At 38.7% G+C, this 20,592-nt stretch overlaps 1 protein-coding gene and 1 long non-coding RNA gene across 2 annotated transcripts in view; both read left to right on the forward strand.

The window, feature by feature from the left end:
* Positions 1–6,569: 6,569 nt before the first annotated feature.
* LOC144348191 (uncharacterized) lies at positions 6,570–7,541 on the forward strand. Its single transcript, XR_013419797.2, has 2 exons — positions 6,570–6,724; positions 7,367–7,541. It is a non-coding gene; the product is annotated as an uncharacterized LOC144348191 (long non-coding RNA).
* A 2,571-nt stretch (positions 7,542–10,112) lies between these two features.
* LOC102804162 (cation channel sperm-associated auxiliary subunit beta-like) overlaps positions 10,113–20,592 on the forward strand; it is a 28,670-nt gene continuing 18,190 nt past the window's right edge. Inside the window, exons 1-4 of the mRNA XM_078007684.2 lie at positions 10,113–10,215; positions 11,065–11,114; positions 16,711–16,830; positions 17,614–17,778. Of these exons, the coding sequence (XP_077863810.2) occupies positions 10,113–10,215; positions 11,065–11,114; positions 16,711–16,830; positions 17,614–17,778 (438 nt within the window). The remainder of the gene's footprint in view (positions 10,216–11,064; positions 11,115–16,710; positions 16,831–17,613; positions 17,779–20,592) is intronic.

Raw genomic sequence — 20,592 nt, forward strand, 5'->3', positions numbered from 1 at the left:
TTTTTGCATTTTGATACAATAAAGGTGATTTTTAGTTTTTGCCAATGTATAGTGTACATGTGATTGATTTGTTTGCAGATTATACTATGCTGTATAATTGATTTAAATGATAACACAGTTGACAAGTCTAATGTGTTGGTTAAAGAATTCACTGTTCTTGGATATACACCTAGTGTTATGTTATACAACAGTACATGGAGACAGTCATTCACTTTTCCAAATTACTATATACAGGTATATACCAAGTATTATTTAAATTACGTCTAAGAGTTTGAAACTTTTTGTATGTTTAATTTTAAACTCAATTTATTTTATTGAACTTTCTCATATTCACATAGAATTACAGTATTATTTTTGTCATTATTTTATAAATATGATATTTTTATAAATAACAATGAGCGTTAAAATTCAAATTAACCAATCCAGAATTGTTACATCAACGTTAGTTCTAATTAATATTAATGAGTTCAATATTTTTAATCAAGAAATGCCTCATTTTGAATACATGTATGTTGTCAGACACAGTTGCTATGTCACGAGACATGCCAATCACTATTGAATATTTGACTTTGAATGAAAGCTGATGATACAAATTTGTATGAATTCATTTATAAGGAAACCCTAGGTTTGTGTCTGTATTATCTCTAACCCAGTGTATAATAATGTTTAAATGGGTTTGTTTTTAATTTTCATGTTTGTTTCAGACTGATAATCATACAGTGGAATGGAAATTAGTTGTTGACAGGGAGAGAATTAATCCTGATAAAGGTGAGAAATGTAACATGTACGGTTTTGTTTCAAAAATTCGGTACAGAACCAAATCACTTTTGAAATGCAGTTTTGTTGTTATGTGTGTGAGTACAATATCTTGCATGTTATGTTATACTTGAAACTGTGTTAGAATTTCAAACTACGACAAGAAATCCCCAAAGAATTATTGCTTTGTTATTTATTTCCTGTTTGCACAGTTACTGTTGTTACTGTCAGAACTACTGTAAAATACTTTCAATTTTATGTTTTGCTGAAGGGATGATTCAGTGGAAAAAATAAAAAAATCAGTGAAAATAAACTCCATATAAAACACTCAAAAAGTCTTTTCAGCAAAAATTAATCCCAGCTAAAATAACATATTTTACAGTACTCTAAACTTATAAAATGAAACGACTAGTACCATACATGTTTATTCTCTACCTTCCAGTTTTAATAGTTAATTTGGGACTGGACTGCACAAGATCATAATATTATTCAAAAATTAGCATAGCACTGTTGAGCTTGCAGGTGTAATTGTAATACAGTGACCATTTCTTGTAAATGCTGTACAATACATATATCCATGCAGTTATGCTTTATATATACCGTACTGTAAAATACTTATAGCTGGAATTAATTTTCACTGAAAACACTTTTTAGTTGTTTTGTATGGAATTTATTCATAAATTTTCGACAAATTGAATTTAAAATATAGAAAAACAAATATATTCGCTGGATTTTATTTTCAATTTTCCCTGAATCATTCCTTAGGCAAAAATAGCGAAAATTAATACCTAACGAAAATAAAATATTTTACAATATCCATTAGTTTGATGATCAGATCCAGCATTTGAGATGATTTAATTCCAATACATTTGTTTCATACAATTCTTCATTGTGTACACCACATCCATGGCTATTATTTAATAATAATATTTGTTAATCTTCAAGTACCTATTCAATGGAATGCACTTGTTGAGCTTGTTGAAGGCTCTGGTATATTCAAATCAACAGCGTCATTACTTGACCTTGATGCAGGTAAGTAATGGAATATATTGTTTGTTCTTCATAGAGCCTCAATCAAGTAGAAGTAATTGCGTCAAACAAATTTGTTCATACTATTATGTCTATCTGATTTCTAGGAGTTTAATACTATATTATATTATATTATAATTATAATTTATAATTATAATTATAATATTCAACGGATATTATGGTTTGTGATGTGAAATAATTAATACATCCACTAATTTGGGTTGTCTTGCATCTTGTACTTATAAATTTATATACAAGCACGTTTCTTCTGTTGTGGTGATGTACATTAATAAAAAAAATCTTGCACACCAAAGGCAAAGGAAAAGATTTTTTTTTATCTCACTCTTGCCTACCAGTAGTGCTAGTATGAGAAATCAAATCGTCAATTTTCACACCCTCTGGGGCAACAACCCAACCCAAGATTAATACTAACCAGGCCTTCTTTTACAGAATGCTAAATAGGTGATTTTCCGAACAATTGCGAGATCTCGCGAGATGCATGAAAGACGCGCGTCGAATGTCTGCCGCAAAAATCGAACGATTTGATTTTGAACTAGAATTTCTTTATTTCGCAGCTTACATTGACCGGCCGATCTTCGACAGCGGAATATTGCTTCCGAATACCCTCACTTAATCGAAATTGCCTATCATCAAATGTGGACAGCACATTATTAAGCATGGAAATGTCCCCGAAATACTTTCGCGTTTGTCGAATCCCACGCGATGTTTGACGCGACTACGACGCTATCACCTTTGTTTGTCCTGTTTTTACGTTCGATTTCACGCATAACGCGTGATTCTCGCAGTGTACGGAAAATGGTCTATTGCATTATATTATTTCTAACAACGTGCATTTCTCACAACTTGTGGAATTTTATCACACATATCTGTAAACATATTAATTATTTGCTGGTTTTTAATTTCGCTATTTTCGCTGATATGTAAAATCTGTTAAATTAAATTCATGTGAACTTGTAAAATAAAATAGAACTCATTGTTTCATTGTCAAGTTCATGAACTGAAAACCCAGTAAAATTGCTGAAATCATCAAAATAGTGAAATTAAACGCCAGTGAAAATAAATAGGTTTACGGTACCTTACAAATTATGATAGAACATGTCATACTACACATATGCATTACACTGTGGTCAGGGATTTTATATGATGTCTTATTTTAATAGAAGCTATATTACATTGGGATATTGGTTTATATATTGATGACATGGTAATAGGAGATATTGCTGTAAATCTTACTCATACTGTGATAACACAGAGTGTGTGTTCCCCTGACATTGCTATATTGTTTGCATCCTGTAACGCTGGAGGTAAGAATCTCATGTCATTAATTATGATATCATTGATCAATCAAGACCAAATGATTATCAGACAATAACCAGTCAACACACCGACTAGAATATATCCAGTGTAATTATATTTTCCCACATTTTGCTTCTTCTAAAAAACAGTACAAATGCTAATGGAGAATGGCATGGCATTTAACCATGGTCAGCAGCCATTTGTTGATGGGCAATTTGGGCATGCCTGGGCCAATTTGGGCATGCCTGGGCCAATTTAGGCATGCTTTGACAAATTTGGGCATGCCTGGGCCAATTTGGGCATGCTTTGACAAATTTGGGCATGCCTCGGTCAATGTGGGCATGCCTGGGCCAATTTGGACAAACTAGGGTCAATGTGGGCATGCCTGGACCAATTTGGACAAACCCGGGCCAATTTGGGCATGTTCGGGCCAATTTGGGCATGTTTTGACAATTTTGGGCATACCTGGGCCTATTTGGACATGCTTTGACAAATTTGGGCATGCCTCGGTCAATTTGGACATGCCAGGCCAATTTAGGCATCTCCGGGCCAATTTAGGCATGTCTGGGCGAATTTGGTCATGCTTGGGCCAATTTGCCTTGTTTAATTTGGGCATGCCTGAGTCAATTTGAGCAGGCCTGAGATCGGCCAACTTGGGTAATTTTGGCATGTCTGGGTCAATTTAGGCATGTCTAGACAAATTTGCCTAAACCAATTTGGGCATGTCTGGGTAAATTTTGGCATATCTGGGCCAGTTCGGGCATGCCTGGGCTCTGCCAATTTGTGTATGTTCTGGCCAATTTGGGCATGCCAAGTTTGTGGTAGTTTGGCATGCCAGGGCCAATTTGGACAAGCCAGGGACAATTTGGGTATGTCCGAACCAATGTGGGCAGGCCCGGGTCAGTTCCATTCAAAACTTACTTCATTCAAATGTATGAATGTTTTAAATAGTACATTACAGCACAATGTTCATTTCTTGTGAATGTCTAGGCTGACTAGTACCCAGTAGCCATGTTCTGTTTGTTGTGGGGGTCATGCTGGGTCAATTTACACATGTCAGGGTCAATTTGGGCATGCCTGGGTCAATTTGGGCATGCCTGGGTTAATTTGGGCATGCCTGGGTCAATTCTATTCAAAACTTACTTCATTCAAATGTATGTATGTTTTACATAGTACATTACAGCACAATGTTCATTTCTTGTGAATGTCTAGGCTGACTAGTACCCAGTAGCCATGTTCTCTTTGTTGTGGGGGTCATACTGGGTCAATTTACACATGCCTAGGTCAATTTGGGCATGCCTGGGTCAATTTGGGCATGCCTGGGTCAATTTGGGCATACCTGGGTCAATTTGGGCATACCCGGGCCAATTTGGGTATGGCTGGGCCAATTCCATTCAAAACTTACTTCATTTGAATGTATGAATTTTATACGTAGTACATTACAGAACAATGTTCTATTTCTTGTGAATGTTGAGGCCGACTATTCAGTGGCTATGTATTGTTGGGGTTGTACTCCCTTTTCCTCAAATGCATGGACAAATTAATATGTTTACAATTAAGATGAATACAATTGTTTTCAGTTTTATATGTTGGAGTTACTCATGACAGTTTTCATGTGACATCTTGGTATGATTTCTCACATATTCTGTGTCAACTAAACTCACAAGGTATGTTATATTTAAATTGGTTAATTACTGCACAAGTAGGACTTTTTTATATCAAATTAAAGCAAGGATTATTAATGAGTGGACTGATTTCAACCTGGTGCCCATATTGGGTTGTAGGTGTATTTAGGTTTTGTGAATATTATTTGAATCATATATTATAATTTCAATTCATACCTAACATTTACCAAACAATATGATCATAGAAATAATCTCGGTTAACAAGGTAGCCGCATGATTGGCAATCAAAACACTGTTCTGATCTCTGCAGTTACAAGATAGCTGATGCAATTCAGACGATGTTGTGCAAAATTATTAAATTTTTATTCCTATTCACCTATTATGTGATCTTTAATTTCAGAATGTACTGGTATTAATGTAGTAGATTCTCTGTTGACAAAGCAGCATCTACTTATAGTGACTACTAATGGATTGTACATCAGTCAACAGTTAAATCAATATAATTCAACACGACAGGTATCGACTTTCTTTAACACATTTGTATGGGATTACTATTATATACATAGTATTTTAGTTTAATTCAGCTTCTGGGACCTATAAATTTAGTATATCAAAGATTTATAAGATTAGCATATGCAAATATGAAAAATATGTGATGAAGGTTTAGAGGAAATTGAAAAAATCACGCAAATTGCGAGATGATCAAAAAATCTCAAGAGAAACATTTCTAGATATCCTAATAATGCAAATTAGTGAGTCTGCGCAAAAACTGATTCATGTTCATCTCAAACCGTTTTGCGATTTTCAATGCTACTATAATCTTGTTCATTTCAGTTTACGTAGTCGAACATTCCCGACCACCCACTGCATTCTCTGACACTTTTGGTTAGAACTATGTTTGATTGACTCACATGGTTTTCATTGGATCACCTTCATGTGTTCACCTCTTGTGAAGCATAGCACCATACATGGTTATGAAAGTTACATATCTTCACCTTATAAATTATGAATACATGACTTGTATAATTATGAAATTTATAGTTTGAAGACAATATGTATGGGCAACCAACTCAAAACCTGCTATTCCCTGAACGACCTGACCAGTAGAGGTCACACCTGAAAAATCTCTCCAGTTACATGACTTGTATAATTATGAAATTTATAGTTTGAAGACAATATGTATGGGCAACCAACTCAAAACCTGCTATCTTCTGAACCACCTGACCAGTAGAGGTCTAACCTGAAAAATCTCTCCAGTTACATGACTGTGAGTGTATCCATAGTAACCAGACCACACACATCCACATCAATACACACCACATGACAAATCAAATAGTTCTTAACTACAGACATATCAAAATCAACAAGGGGTGTCAGCGGGCAATGTGGTTTTATTTCAGACATATTCCATATATAAAGAAAAAAAGACAAATCTGTAAAATGATGAAATTACAAACCATACAGATTTATAGCTATTGTAGCAGCTAGACTCTTTGTCCAATGCTGCACTAAAGCAAACTTCCATCACTATTGAGCAAGGCACACGTAAGCGATAGCTTGATGTTCGTATTGATCCATAAAAGCATATACCGGTATTATCTTTCTATATAAATCGGTAATTGTATTTGTACGATTTTCAACATGGTGCTTGCGCTACAGTCACAGGCATACCCCAACTGTTTACGAAAAATGTTATTATAGTTATGTAATACAATTACTCATTTTGATTCTGTGATTCTACTCTATACTGTGTATTTATGTTATTACACGTTTTCCTTGAAGAGTTACTTATTTTTCTCAAACATGTCGTGTTTATACAGCCTAACGCAAGAGAACCTAATTTACATGCAACATTTCACATCTTTGAATGGAATTATAGAGGGCGTTGTTAATAACTATGACCATTGGGTGTCTTCACCGTTAAATTTGTTCCCGTGTAATCTCGTATTTACGTCCAGAGAATTTGCTTGAAATCTGGCATTATCACTGGGAACCAGGTAAGTTTAGCCCTTCGAATTTTCTAAAGACTCTGTGGAGCGGTTTCAATTTTATTAATGATTTTCTGTTTGACCGAGGGTTTCGTTATCGCCACGCTAAACATTGCCACGATTGCAAGTTCAGAATTATTACACCAAAAAACATAACTATACAAAGAAGTTGTATGATAACGCATCGAACAGCGTTATTTTTACTGTGGCTCAACGAAGACATTTTTATATTCCTCCGGTTTATTGGGGTGACGTTTTTCAGTTCCAAGATGGCTGCCTACGCAGACCTAGTGTGGTTTTGCTGCCCAGGTTTTCGCGACATTTTCTAAATGGCGGGTATAAAAACACGATCGAAGCTAACAAAGTGTGTCTGATATTAACATTCAAGGGCGAGTTATTGTGGCATAAACAAATTCCGTACTTCATATATAATGAAATAACGCATCTTGTAAAATGTGCGTGTCATTTGAACATGAAATGGATCTCACTCAGCGCTAGTCCTCTTTCATTTTCTTGCAATTTTAGTGTAAATTGTAATCATTTGATCCAGTATATTAAATACAATTATCCGTATTGTCATATTAATTAAATACTGTTTACATATTGAGACTGTTGATTAAATATAATTGTATACTTTTGTTTTTTTCACAGGTGTGTGTTTTCTGAGTGACTGGCTGTTATCGTTACTCAAAAATTATCGTTATACAAAATTGGTTCACGTCTCTCTTTATGAAACTTCGTCTTCCCTGAACTGTTATTTTATATTATTAAACCTGTACATATAGTTTCCTATCATTAAACCTGTACATATACCTTTTGACTGCAATGAGTTTTCTTGTCATGGATTTATCCAGGTCAGGTATGAAAAGTTACATGTAAAACCCAAACAAGTTTTTATTCTCCTAAATGCATATATCGGGAGTCGTTCTTAGTTAAACATGAATGCTCTGCATAGTGCAGTTACCAGAGATGCAGATCTATTTCACATTAGTGGAAAGGATCCTATCAGATGTTATTTATTGCGAGTGGACGAGACCTTTTTTGCTGGATACGGCATGGCATTTATTGAACATGGGACATACATGCATTCCCTACTTGAATTTTGTTTCCCGAAAGCTGCCTCGACTCCAGAAATGAGATGATTGTTTTCCCCACACAGTTTAGATTACTGGATGAACACATAAACAGGAGATAAGCGTAGACGTTTACTGTCTCTGTACAATAAACGATCGATCGACAGTTGTTAAATCACACTCAAATTAGAGTACGAAGCTCCGCACTTGTCCTTGCCCGTGAGCAAGAAAACTCGGTCTTCTTTTATTATGCTTCATTTATTTTTGGTACTAAAGAAACGCCAGGCATCATTGTCACATTGACACAGATTTTGGTTTGATGACATTCTACTGGCTCATTGGTATCACAACAAACATAATGTAGAATGTTCAAATGTCACAAATTCAGACGATTTATTCAAAACCATTAAAAACGGTACATTATGCATGTATCATAATCAGCTTGAGCTTCATAAAAATTGTTTTAAATCATCAGAAACACAATGAAAATTAAGATTGCGTATTTTAGAGTATTGATAAAGAAGATGAAGACTAAAAAATAACTGACAAAAATTGATTTGTGATGTTCTTTTGTTTGCTCACTTCCGATGATTGCTGTTTCGGTTTAAACTGAATCCTTTTTTATTCAGTTGAATGATGCAGATTTTGTTAGGGAGTTATTGGCATGATAGTTTGGGTCGAATAAACCATGGAGTTGGACATTGGCAGCAATTTTATTTTTTACCGCCCGAATTTCACAGATATAGCAGGGCAACGTAGATCGAATAAATTAGTAGTTTCACGGTAACCGAAATTACATATTTTACCGACTGATTTTTACAGACAATGGCACGGCTATCGAATAGATCACGTACTTTTCGTATGTGGGTAATTTAGCAATTCATTTGAACTAAGAAGCATTTTACCAATCAAATATGCAAATATTGGGAAGTGACAATATTGAAAATGATGGCATATGAGAAGGTTATGCAGGATACATTCACAACATAACGCGGCACTAAAGGCTATATCGTACTAAAAAAGTTACGATGATAGGTTTGTATTTTATATTTGTTCCTTTTCTTATAAGAATATTGAAGTCAAATGATTGCTACAAAAAAAAAACTTTTTAATATAGTATGTTTTTTTTGTATAATTTTGAAATGGCGAAATAAATTTAATACATAGTAGGGGGGATAGCTGATACAGGTTACAAAAAAAGACATTTTTCGTGTTTACGAGAAATAATGAAAGTTCCATGTACAATAAAAAATGTTTTTTTTTTTACTTTACAGATAAATTCCTAATTTCATTTTCACAATATATTTAATAATTTTAGAAATTGCATAAGAACTACGACATTTAATTTGGGAAATGCTTTATACGCTTATGAAAAATAAGATCTTTGTACAAATTACGGACGAATAAAATAGTTGATTACATTTTACACCTTACCCATGTCTACGAATTTACGTTTTTTATTTAATAAATTACATTATTACGAAAATAAAATCAATTGATTACAGCTTAGGAAAATATCACTTGCCGACCCTCATAGTAATTTAATATTATTTTATCCTTGCCACAGAGTCCAGGTATGTAAAATCTTACGGTGTTCATGGGCTTGGCAGCCCAAGGTCTGTGTCATATTTATTATAGAAGTCAATCATGATATGATTTTGAATGACTTGGCTGGAATAAGGGTACATATGCAGTCGATACACAACTTCGAAATCCCGGTTCAAACCATAGACCTACCTGGGTTGCCACTCTTTGTCAGGGTATTGACGGGGACGAGGGAGGCGTGGACACAAGAAGTTCAACATTGCCACGTTTGCAAGTTCAGAGTGGTAAAGTCTTAAAATTGTGTACACTAACTCGGGAGTTATGGTGGAGTGTGTGGTGAAAATAGAAACTTGGCTCATGATCTGTGACCTGTGATACAGATGTATTCTACTGATGATGTCGGTAAACATAAAATAGAAGATCGTTAAATTACCGTTTTTAAAAAAACCTTCATTAACAAATGGAATTTTTGTACAAAACTGCAATGTATGGTTACTAATCTCACGAAAAACCCCCCAAAAAACATGGGACGTTTGCGACCTTTTGCAGACGCTACACGTGAATAACCAATATAATAATTATATCGCTGCAATGGCCATTAACAGAGTGATTGCGTAGACGAAAACGAGGCTCTCCAGCAATATAGCGCCCTCGTAGTTCGAACCCTTGCGTCAGACTGTATATGAATGATACCTGTACAATTTATGTGCAATCTTTTGTTTGATGTCAAATTGAAAAAAAAACATTTTTTATTTGCAAAATAGATACTGGATTTTACCATGATAACATTACCTGGAATAAGCAGCAATGAAAAGTATACATTTTCTGAATTGTCGAAGAGACGGATGTGTAGACCAGATTTGAGACACAAACATGTACAAGGTAATGTGTACATGCATGTATTATGGAATAGAAAGGATATTTTTATTGAAGCAATAACAGAAACAATGAAACAAAAAGACAAAAATAAATAAATAAAATGTGAATTAATTAAAAATAATTATAATAAACTCGTTTGTAATTGGTTAGACTAATATAAGTAATCAGTGACAAAAGAATTTGTTGTTTGTGTTCATAATTGTTATAAATTGGTTCATTGTCTTTATCTCAGAAGTATTCCTATCTATCATTGCATACTTTTCTGTACAACGCTTGCTGGTTTAATAATTTTTGCACATTGTTTGTGTATTTTATTTATTTATTTATTTATTTATTTATTCATTCATTCATTCATTCATTCATTCATTCATTCATTCATTTATTTATTTATTTATTCATTCATTCATTCATTCATTCATTTACATGTTTTATCTATTTATTCAATACACAGTTCAACGGAAAAACCCATTAACAGAACTGAAAAAAAAAAGAATAATACATAAAGAAAACACATACAAATACAAGCTATAAGCAAATATACATCAAAATCACAAAGTAACAAAATAAAATTAAAAATAATTATACAGTACAGATTTAAAACTATATAAAAATGAAAAAAATATCAATATTTCGTTTAAATGAAATGTCACTAAATAATGTCATACACCTTAAAAGGAACGAATGCTTCCTGCAGATGACTGATCCACAGTCAGGTTTAATTAAGTTACATATATGGCATACTATGTTTTCAATAAAAATGTTTGGATTTCTATCAGTAAATTATGTCATCCCTATTTATAGTAATTCAATACATTAGAAGTGGTTATGTAATGTTATTTATTTGAATTTCAGACCAGCGTGTAAGTTTAGTTGTGACATCCGTGTCGAATCCACAGAGTCAGGTAGGTTGAATACACAATAATCAGAGGTGTTATCTCTTTATTTTTATAATTTCAGGGGAATTGTAAACAAATATGCATGGAGATTCTGTTGGAGCTTAAAGTCACCATATAGATTCATCTGAATGGTTTGGGTATTTAAAAAGAAAAAATTTTTGAGTAATTGCCGAAATACTTATATAAGACTATCAAGACTTTTGTTGGTATAATTGTAACATTATCATTCCAGTGGTATTTCTATAGTATACTTTGACCACATTTGGCTATATAGCGCCCTCTGTAGGCCAATTATAGTTTTGAAAAACGGCCTGCAGAATAAGTCATGGTTTCGGCTAAGTCGTGGGTAGTTAGATGGCTCCCAAAAATTTGTTTGTGTTTTGCCCGCAGTTTTGAAGTAAAAGAACTAATATTTCGTTGTTGAATAGTGTATTTAATTAGCCGTGACAGGGCTGGGGGCAACAACTTAACATCTACTGTCCATCAATTACTGAGATACAAAGGGTGACCTGACTCAAGCTGTCGACGGGGTTATGACGGGGTTATGAAGTCACAACTTTATATACCCTTTGATAAAGCTCTATAAAACTCGCTGCAATGAGTTTAATCGTCATGCAGACATGCATGGTCGCTGGGATGTTGTCCAATGAGTTTAATCGCCATGCAGACATGCATGGTCGCTGGGATGTTGTCCAATGAGTTTAATCGTCATGCAGACATGCATGGTCACTGGGATGTTGTCCAATGAGTTTAATCGTCATGCAGACATGCATGGTCACTGGGATGTTGTCCAATGAGTTTAATCGCCATGCATACATGCATGGTCGCTGGGATGTTGTCCAATGAGTTTAATCGCCATGCATACATGCATGGTCGCTGGGATGTTGTCCAATGAGTTTAATCGCCATGCAGACATGCATGGTCGCTGGGATGTTGTCCAATGAGTTTAATCGCCATGCAGACATGCATGGTCGCTGGGATGTTGTCCAATGAGTTTAATCGCCATGCAGACATGCATGGTCGCTGGGATGTTGTCCAATGAGTTTAATCGTCATGCAGACATGCATGGTCACTGGGATGTTGTCCAATGAGTTTAATCGTCATGCAGACATGCATGGTCACTGGGATGTTGTCCAATGAGTTTAATCGTCATGCAGACATGCATGGTCGCTGGGATGTTGTCCAATGAGTTTAATCGTCATGCAGACATGCATGGTCACTGGGATGTTGTCCAATGAGTTTAATCGTCATGCAGACATGCATGGTCACTGGGATGTTGTCCAATGAGTTTAATCGTCATGCAGACATGCATGGTCACTGGGATGTTGTCCAATGAGTTTAATCGTCATGCAGACATGCATGGTCGCTGGGATGTTGTCCAATGAGTTTAATCGTCATGCAGACATGCATGGTCACTGGGATGTTGTCCAATGAGTTTAATCGTCATGCAGACATGCATGGTCACTGGGATGTTGTCCAATGAGTTTAATCATCATGCAGACATGCATGGTCACTGGGATGTTGTCCAATGAGTTTAATCGTCATGCAGACATGCATGGTCACTGGGATGTTGTCCAATGAGTTTAATCGTCATGCAGACATGCATGGTCGCTGGGATGTTGTCCAATGAGTTTAATCGTCATGCAGACATGCATGGTCGCTGGGATGTTGTCCAATGAGTTTAATCGTCATGCAGACATGCATGGTCGCTGGGATGTTGTCCAATGAGTTTAATCGTCATGCAGACATGCATGGTCGCTGGGATGTTGTCCAATGAGTTTAATCGTCATGCAGACATGCATGGTCGCTGGGATGTTGTCCAATGAGTTTAATCGTCATGCAGACATGCATGGTCGCTGGGATGTTGTCCAATGAGTTTAATCGCCATGCAGACATGCATGGTCGCTGGGATGTTGTCTAATGAGTTTAATCGCCATGCAGACATGCATGGTCGCTGGGATGTTGTCCAATGAGTTTAATCGCCATGCAGACATGCATGGTCGCTGGGATGTTGTCCAATGAGTTTAATCGCCATGCAGACATGCATGGTCGCTGGGATGTTGTCCAATGAGTTTAATCGCCATGCAGACATGCATGGTCGCTGGGATGTTGTCCAATGAGTTTAATCGTCATGCAGACATGCATGGTCACTGGGATGTTGTCCAATGAGTTTAATCGCCATGCAGACATGCATGGTCGCTGGCATGTTGTCCAATGAATTTAATCGCCATGCAGACATGCATGGTCGCTGGGATGTTGTCCAATGAGTTTAATCGCCATGCAGATATGCATGGTCGCTGGGATGTTGTCCAATGAGTTTAATCGCCATGCAGACATGCATGGTTGCTGGGATGTTGTCCAATGAGTTTAATCGCCATGCAGACATGCATGGTCGCTGGGATGTTGTCTAATGAGTTTAATCGCCATGCAGACATGCATGGTCGCTGGGATGTTGTCCAATGAGTTTAATCGCCATGCAGACATGCATGGTCGCTGGGATGTTGTCCAATGAGTTTAATCGTCATGCAGACATGCATGGTCGCTGGGATGTTGTCCAATGAGTTTAATCGCCATGCAGACATGCATGGTCGCTGGGATGTTGTCCAATGAGTTTAATCGCCATGCAGACATGCATGGTCGCTGGGATGTTGTCCAATGAGTTTAATCGTCATGCAGACATGCATGGTCACTGGGATGTTGTCCAATGAGTTTAATCGTCATGCAGACATGCATGGTCACTGGGATGTTGTCCAATGAGTTTAATCGTTATGCAGACATGCATGGTCGCTGGGATGTTGTCAAATGAGTTTAATCGTCATGCAGACATGCATGGTCACTGGGATGTTGTCCAATGAGTTTAATCGTCATGCAGACATGCATGGTCACTGGGATGTTGTCCAATGAGTTTAATCGTCATGCAGACATGCATGGTCACTGGGATGTTGTCCAATGAGTTTAATCGTCATGCAGACATGCATGGTCACTGGGATGTTGTCCAATGAGTTTAATCGTCATGCAGACATGCATGGTCGCTGGGATGTTGTCCAATGAGTTTAATCGTCATGCAGACATGCATGGTCACTGGGATGTTGTCCAATGAGTTTAATCGTCATGCAGACATGCATGGTCACTGGGATGTTGTCCAATGAGTTTAATCGTCATGCAGACATGCATGGTCACTGGGATGTTGTCCAATGAGTTTAATCGTCATGCAGACATGCATGGTCACTGGGATGTTGTCCAATGAGTTTAATCGTCATGCAGACATGCATGGTCGCTGGGATGTTGTCCAATGAGTTTAATCGTCATGCAGACATGCATGGTCGCTGGGATGTTGTCCAATGAGTTTAATCGTCATGCAGACATGCATGGTCGCTGGGATGTTGTCCAATGAGTTTAATCGTCATGCAGACATGCATGGTCGCTGGGATGTTGTCCAATGAGTTTAATCGTCATGCAGACATGCATGGTCGCTGGGATGTTGTCCAATGAGTTTAATCGCCATGCAGACATGCATGGTCACTGGGATGTTGTCCAATGAGTTTAATCGCCATGCAGACATGCATGGTCGCTGGGATGTTGTCCAATGAGTTTAATCGTCATGCAGACATGCATGGTCACTGGGATGTTGTCCAATGAGTTTAATCGCCATGCAGACATGCATGGTCGCTGGCATGTTGTCCAATGAATTTAATCGCCATGCAGACATGCATGGTCGCTGGGATGTTGTCCAATGAGTTTAATCGCCATGCAGATATGCATGGTCGCTGGGATGTTGTCCAATGAGTTTAATCGCCATGCAGACATGCATGGTCGCTGGGATGTTGTCCAATGAGTTTAATCGCCATGCAGACATGCATGGTCGCTGGGATGTTGTCCAATGAGTTTAATCGTCATGCAGACATGCATGGTCGCTGGGATGTTGTCCAATGAGTTTAATCGTCATGCAGACATGCATGGTCGCTGGGATGTTGTCTAATGAGTTTAATCGCCATGCAGACATGCATGGTCACTGGGATGTTGTCCGATGAGTTTAATCGCCATGCAGACATGCATGGTCGCTGGGATGTTGTCCAATGAGTTTAATCGTCATGCAGACATGCATGGTCACTGGGATGTTGTCCAATGAGTTTAATCGCCATGCAGACATGCATGGTCGCTGGCATGTTGTCCAATGAATTTAATCGCCATGCAGACATGCATGGTCGCTGGGATGTTGTCCAATGAGTTTAATCGCCATGCAGATATGCATGGTCGCTGGGATGTTGTCCAATGAGTTTAATCGCCATGCAGACATGCATGGTCGCTGGGATGTTGTCCAATGAGTTTAATCGCCATGCAGACATGCATGGTCGCTGGGATGTTCTCTAATGAGTTTAATCGCCATGCAGACATGCATGGTCGCTGGGATGTTGTCCAATGAGTTTAATCGCCATGCAGACATGCATGGTCGCTGGGATGTTGTCCAATGAGTTTAATCGCCATGCAGACATGCATGGTCGCTGGGATGTTGTCCAATGAGTTTAATCGCCATGCAGACATGCATGGTCGCTGGGATGTTGTCCAATGAGTTTAATCGCCATGCAGACATGCATGGTCGCTGGGATGTTGTCCAATGAGTTTAATCGCCATGCAGACATGCATGGTCGCTGGGATGTTGTCCAATGAGTTTAATCGCCATGCAGACATGCATGGTCGCTGGGATGTTGTCCAATGAGTTTAATCGCCATGCAGACATGCATGGTCACTGGGATGTTGTCCAATGAGTTTAATCGCCATGCAGACATGCATGGTCGCTGGGATGTTGTCCAGTGAGTTTAATCGCCATGCAGACATGCATGGTCGCTGGGATGTTGTCCAGTGAGTTTAATCGCCATGCAGACATGCATGGTCGCTGGGATGTTGTCCAGTGAGTTTAATCGCCATGCAGACATGCATGGTCGCTGGGATGTTGTCCAATGAGTTTAATCGTCATGCAGACATGCATGGTCACTGGGATGTTGTCCAATGAGTTTAATCGCCATGCAGACATGCATGGTCGCTGGGATGTTGTCCAATAAGGACAATTTACTATAATAAAATAAACCCATGTGTGTACATGTGCTTTTATCCATTTTTAATGCATAAAACCCTCTTTCATGAGACCCCTTTGCCAAATCGCGACCCTCGATAAGTCACGTTTTTTGTTTGGATCTCATCTTTTCGCACATATGCATGTGTACTTGTTTTAAGATTTAATTCAGATAGCTAAATGGTGTCCATTTTTATTTTAAAAGTGCATCAAAATCAAGTATTCCAGACCCAGATCTTATAAATAGACATCCATACTTTTTTTTTTACATATAATGGGACCATAATTTTTTTTTTTCAGATAGGATCCAAAATGATCAAATGCAAATACTGTTCTCATGTCTTTGACAAACATAGACTGCTCACAATCAAAATTTACAACTACATTGTACATAAGTCATTTGTTCAATGTTCCATTCCAAGATGGCTTACTACTAGTTTTGCTAATATTAAACCAACAGAAACAATGTCATGTTATGACTTGTTACATAAAGTGATTGACATAATATTGTAGATGTATTCTTTTCAACAGAATGTTTTTCTTAGTCAGCCACCATTTATACTATGGCATACACCAGTCGTCGACTATAATGTCATTTCCCTTTTATATGACAATGAGAAAGACGCAGTGATTGCAATAAAGACATCAAAGGTATTTAATTCATTGGATATTTTATTTTAAAGTACATATTTTCATTTGTATCTGTTACTCTGTTACTGGATTCTAAATTTACATGGATAGATAGGTTTCTATAAAACGTGATGATTCTTTTCTAATCAGATTGAAAATAGCTGACTCAGCCATTTTGTTTTAAACAAAGTTACCAAAGATCAAGCCATATCTGAAATTTCTATTCATTTGATTTGACAGATTGCACAGATTTACATGTAAGACCTGGTATGACAGTATTCTGAAAGCGAACAACTGGGCATTGTCATCGCCTGGCAACAATCACGAGTGTAAACAAAAGTCCAAAACTCTCAGAAAAGTGCACATTGGTTTAGTTTTTGAGACTCCCATGAACAATGTAACAAGACTACCCCTACATGTACAACATATATAGATTTGGTTGCTCAAGATTACCGCAAAGTTGACAGTTTTCTCTAACTTCCAGGCTATTAGCCAGCAATTTGCAACTGCCAGTCCAAAACAATTCAACTTCATGGAAATGTAGATGATTTTGGATGTATTTTGGTAAAATTATCAAAGAACAATAGGAAAAAACAGAAAAATGGGCAAAAGTTGCCAGTCCATTTGGTGGGTGGACTAGCTGGTGGCTGGTTAACACCCTGCCAACTCCTTGACCGTCTTTCCACAAAACCTTGTGCATAGAATTACACTGTAAAGTGGTGCGCGTAAAGTGAAGCAAAATAGAACATTCTGTGATGTACATGTAGCTCCATCCACCAGATTATTCATGTTTATATCTTTCAGGAAACAGGATATAATAGTCTATCAGTCACTGAATGTAATCACTCAATGGGTATATGCAGTGCACAGCAGACAGCTTATCAATCTTTTACATTTCCTGAAACTTTTCAGCCCCATGGCATGATTCTACATCCACAGCACTATGCCCTCTATGTCTATGGATCTCAGGTAAGTGATTCCTGGTCAGTCTGGTGTGTGGTTACTAGTCAATCTGGTGTATGGTTACTAGTCAGCCTGGGGTGTGGTTACTAGTCAGCCTGGTGTATGGTTACTAGTCAGTCTGGTGTGTGTTTACTAGTCAGCCTGTTGTATGATTCTTGGTCAGTCTGGTGTGTGGTTACTATAGTCAGTCTGGTGTGTGGTTACTCGTCACCCTGGGGTGTGGTTACTAGTCAGCCTGGTGTGTGGTTACTAGTCAGCCTGGTGTGTGGTTATTTGTCAGTCTGGTGTGTGGTTACTAGTCAGCCTGGTGTGTGGTTATTTGTCAGTCTGGTGTGTGGTTACTAGTCAGCCTGGTGTGTGGTTACTAGTCAGCCTTGTGTGTGGTTATTTGTCAGTCTGGTGTGTGGTTATTTGTCAGTCTGGTGTATGGTTACTAGTCAGCCTGGGGTGTGGTTACTAGTCAGCCTGGTGTATGGTTACTAGTCAGCCTGGTGTATGGTTACTAGTCAGCCTGGTGTGAGGTTACTAGTCAGCCTGGTGTGTGGTTATTTGTCAGTCTGGTGTGTGGTTACTAGTCAACCTGGTGTGTGGGTGTGTGGTTACTAGTTAGCCTGGTGTGTGATTCTTGGTCAGTCTGGTGTGTGGTTACTAGTCAGCCTGGTGTATGGTTACTAGTCAGTCTGGTGTGAGGTTACTAGTCAGCCTGGTGTGTGGTTATTTGTCAGTCTGGTGTGTGGTTACTAGTCAACCTGGTGTGTGGGTGTGTGGTTACTAGTTAGCCTGGTGTGTGATTCTTGGTCAGTCTGGTGTGTGGTTACTATAGTCAGTCTGGTGTGTGGTTGTGTGGTTACTAGTCAGTATGGTGTGTGATTATTGGTCAGTCTGGTATGTGGTTACTGGTCAGTCTGGGGTGTGGTTACTATAGTCAGTCTAGTGTGTGGTTGTATGGTTACTAGTCAGTCTGGTGGGTGGTTATTTGTCAGTCTGGTGTGTGGTTACAGGCCAGTCTGGTGTGTGGTTGTGTGGTTACTAGTCAGCCTGGTGTGTGATTCTTGGTCAGTCTGGTGTGTGGTTACTATAGTCTGTCTGGTGTGTGGTTACTAGTCAGTCTAGTGTGTGGTTATTGGTCAGTCTGGTGTATGGTTACTAGTCAGCCTGGTGTGTGACTCTTGGTCAGTCTGGCATGTGGTTACAATAGTCAGTCTGGTGTGTGGTTATTGGTCAGTCTGGTGTGTGGTTACTGGTCAGTCTGGGGTGTGGTTACTATAGTCAGTCTGGTGTGTGGTTGTGTGGTTACTAGTCAGTCTGGTGTGTGGTTACTGGTCAGTCTGGTGTGTGGTTACCATAGTCAGTCTGGTGTGTAGTTGTGTAGTTACTAGTCAGTCTGGTGTGTGGTTATTGGTCAGTCTGGTGTATGGTTACTAGTCAGTCTGGTGTGTGATTCTTGGTCAGTCTGGTGTGTGGTTACTAGTCAGTCTGGTGTGTGGTTATTGGTCAGTCTGGTGTGTGGTTACTGGTCAGTCTGGGGTGTGGTTACTATAGTCAGCCTGGGGTGTGGTTACTAGTCAGCCTGGGTATGGTTACTAGTAAGCCTGGTGTGTGGTTACTAGTCAGTCTGGTGTGTGGTTACAAGTCAGTCTGGTGTGTGGTTGTATGGTTACTAGTCAGTCTGGTGTATGGTTATTGGTCAGTCTGGTGTATGGTTACTAGTCAGCCTGGGGCGTGGTTACTAGTCAACTTGGGTATGGTTACATATCAATATGGTATGTGGTTACTAGTCAGCCTGGGGTGTGGGTACTAGTCAGTCTGGTGTGTGGTTATTAGTCAGCCTAGTGTATGGTTACTAGTCAGCCTGGGGTGTGGTTACTAGTCAGCCTGGGTATGGTTACTAGTCAGCCTGGTGTGTGATTACTAGTCAGCCTGGGGTGTGGTTACTGGGCAGTCTGGTGTATGGTTACTAATCAGCCTGGTGTGTGATTCCTGGTCAGTCTGGTGTGTGGTTACTAGTCAGCCTGGGGTGTGGTTACTAGTCAGCCTGGGGTGTGGTTACTAGTCAGTCTAGTGTGTGGTTACTATTCAGCCTGGGTTGTTGTTACTAGTCAGCCTGGTGTGTGGTTACTAGTCAAGCTGGTGTATGGTTACTAGTCAGTCTGGTGTGTGGTTACTAGTCAGTCTGGTGTATGGTTACTAGTCAGCCTGGTGTGTGGTTACTAGTCAAGCTGGTGTATTGTTACTAGTTAGCCTGGGGTGTGGTTACTAGTCAGCCTGGGTTGTTGTTACTAGTCAGCCTGGGGAATGGTTACTAGTCAGTCTGGTGTGTGATTACTAGTCAGCCTGGTGTGTGGTTACTAGTCAGCCTGGTGTGTGGTTACATATCAGTCTAGTGTATGGTTACTAGTCAGCCTAGTGTGTGGTTACTAGTCAAGCTGGTGTATGGTTACTAGTCAGCCTGGGGTGTGGTTGTTAGTCAGCCTGGTGTATGGTTATTAGTCAGCCTGGTGTATGGTTACTAGTCAGTCTGGTGTGTGGTTACTAGTCAGCCTGGGGTGTGGTTACTAGGCAGTCTGATGTATGGTTACTAGTCAGTCTGGTGTGTGGTTACTAGGCAGTCTGATGTATGGTTACTAGTCAGTCTGGTGTGTGGTTACTGGTCAGCCTGGGGTGTGGTTACTGGGCAGACTGATCTTGGGTTACTGGTCAGCCTGGTGTGCGGTTAGTGGTTGGTATGTTATGATTACATTATATGTTATGATGGTATATGACTACTTGTCACTAGATATGGTTAGTGTGGTTACTAGTCAGCCTGTTAATACGGTTACC

The sequence above is a fragment of the Saccoglossus kowalevskii genome, chromosome 17, assembly GCF_978046115.1.
Source record: "Saccoglossus kowalevskii chromosome 17, keSacKowa6.1, whole genome shotgun sequence".
Lineage (NCBI taxonomy): Eukaryota > Metazoa > Hemichordata > Enteropneusta > Harrimaniidae > Saccoglossus > Saccoglossus kowalevskii.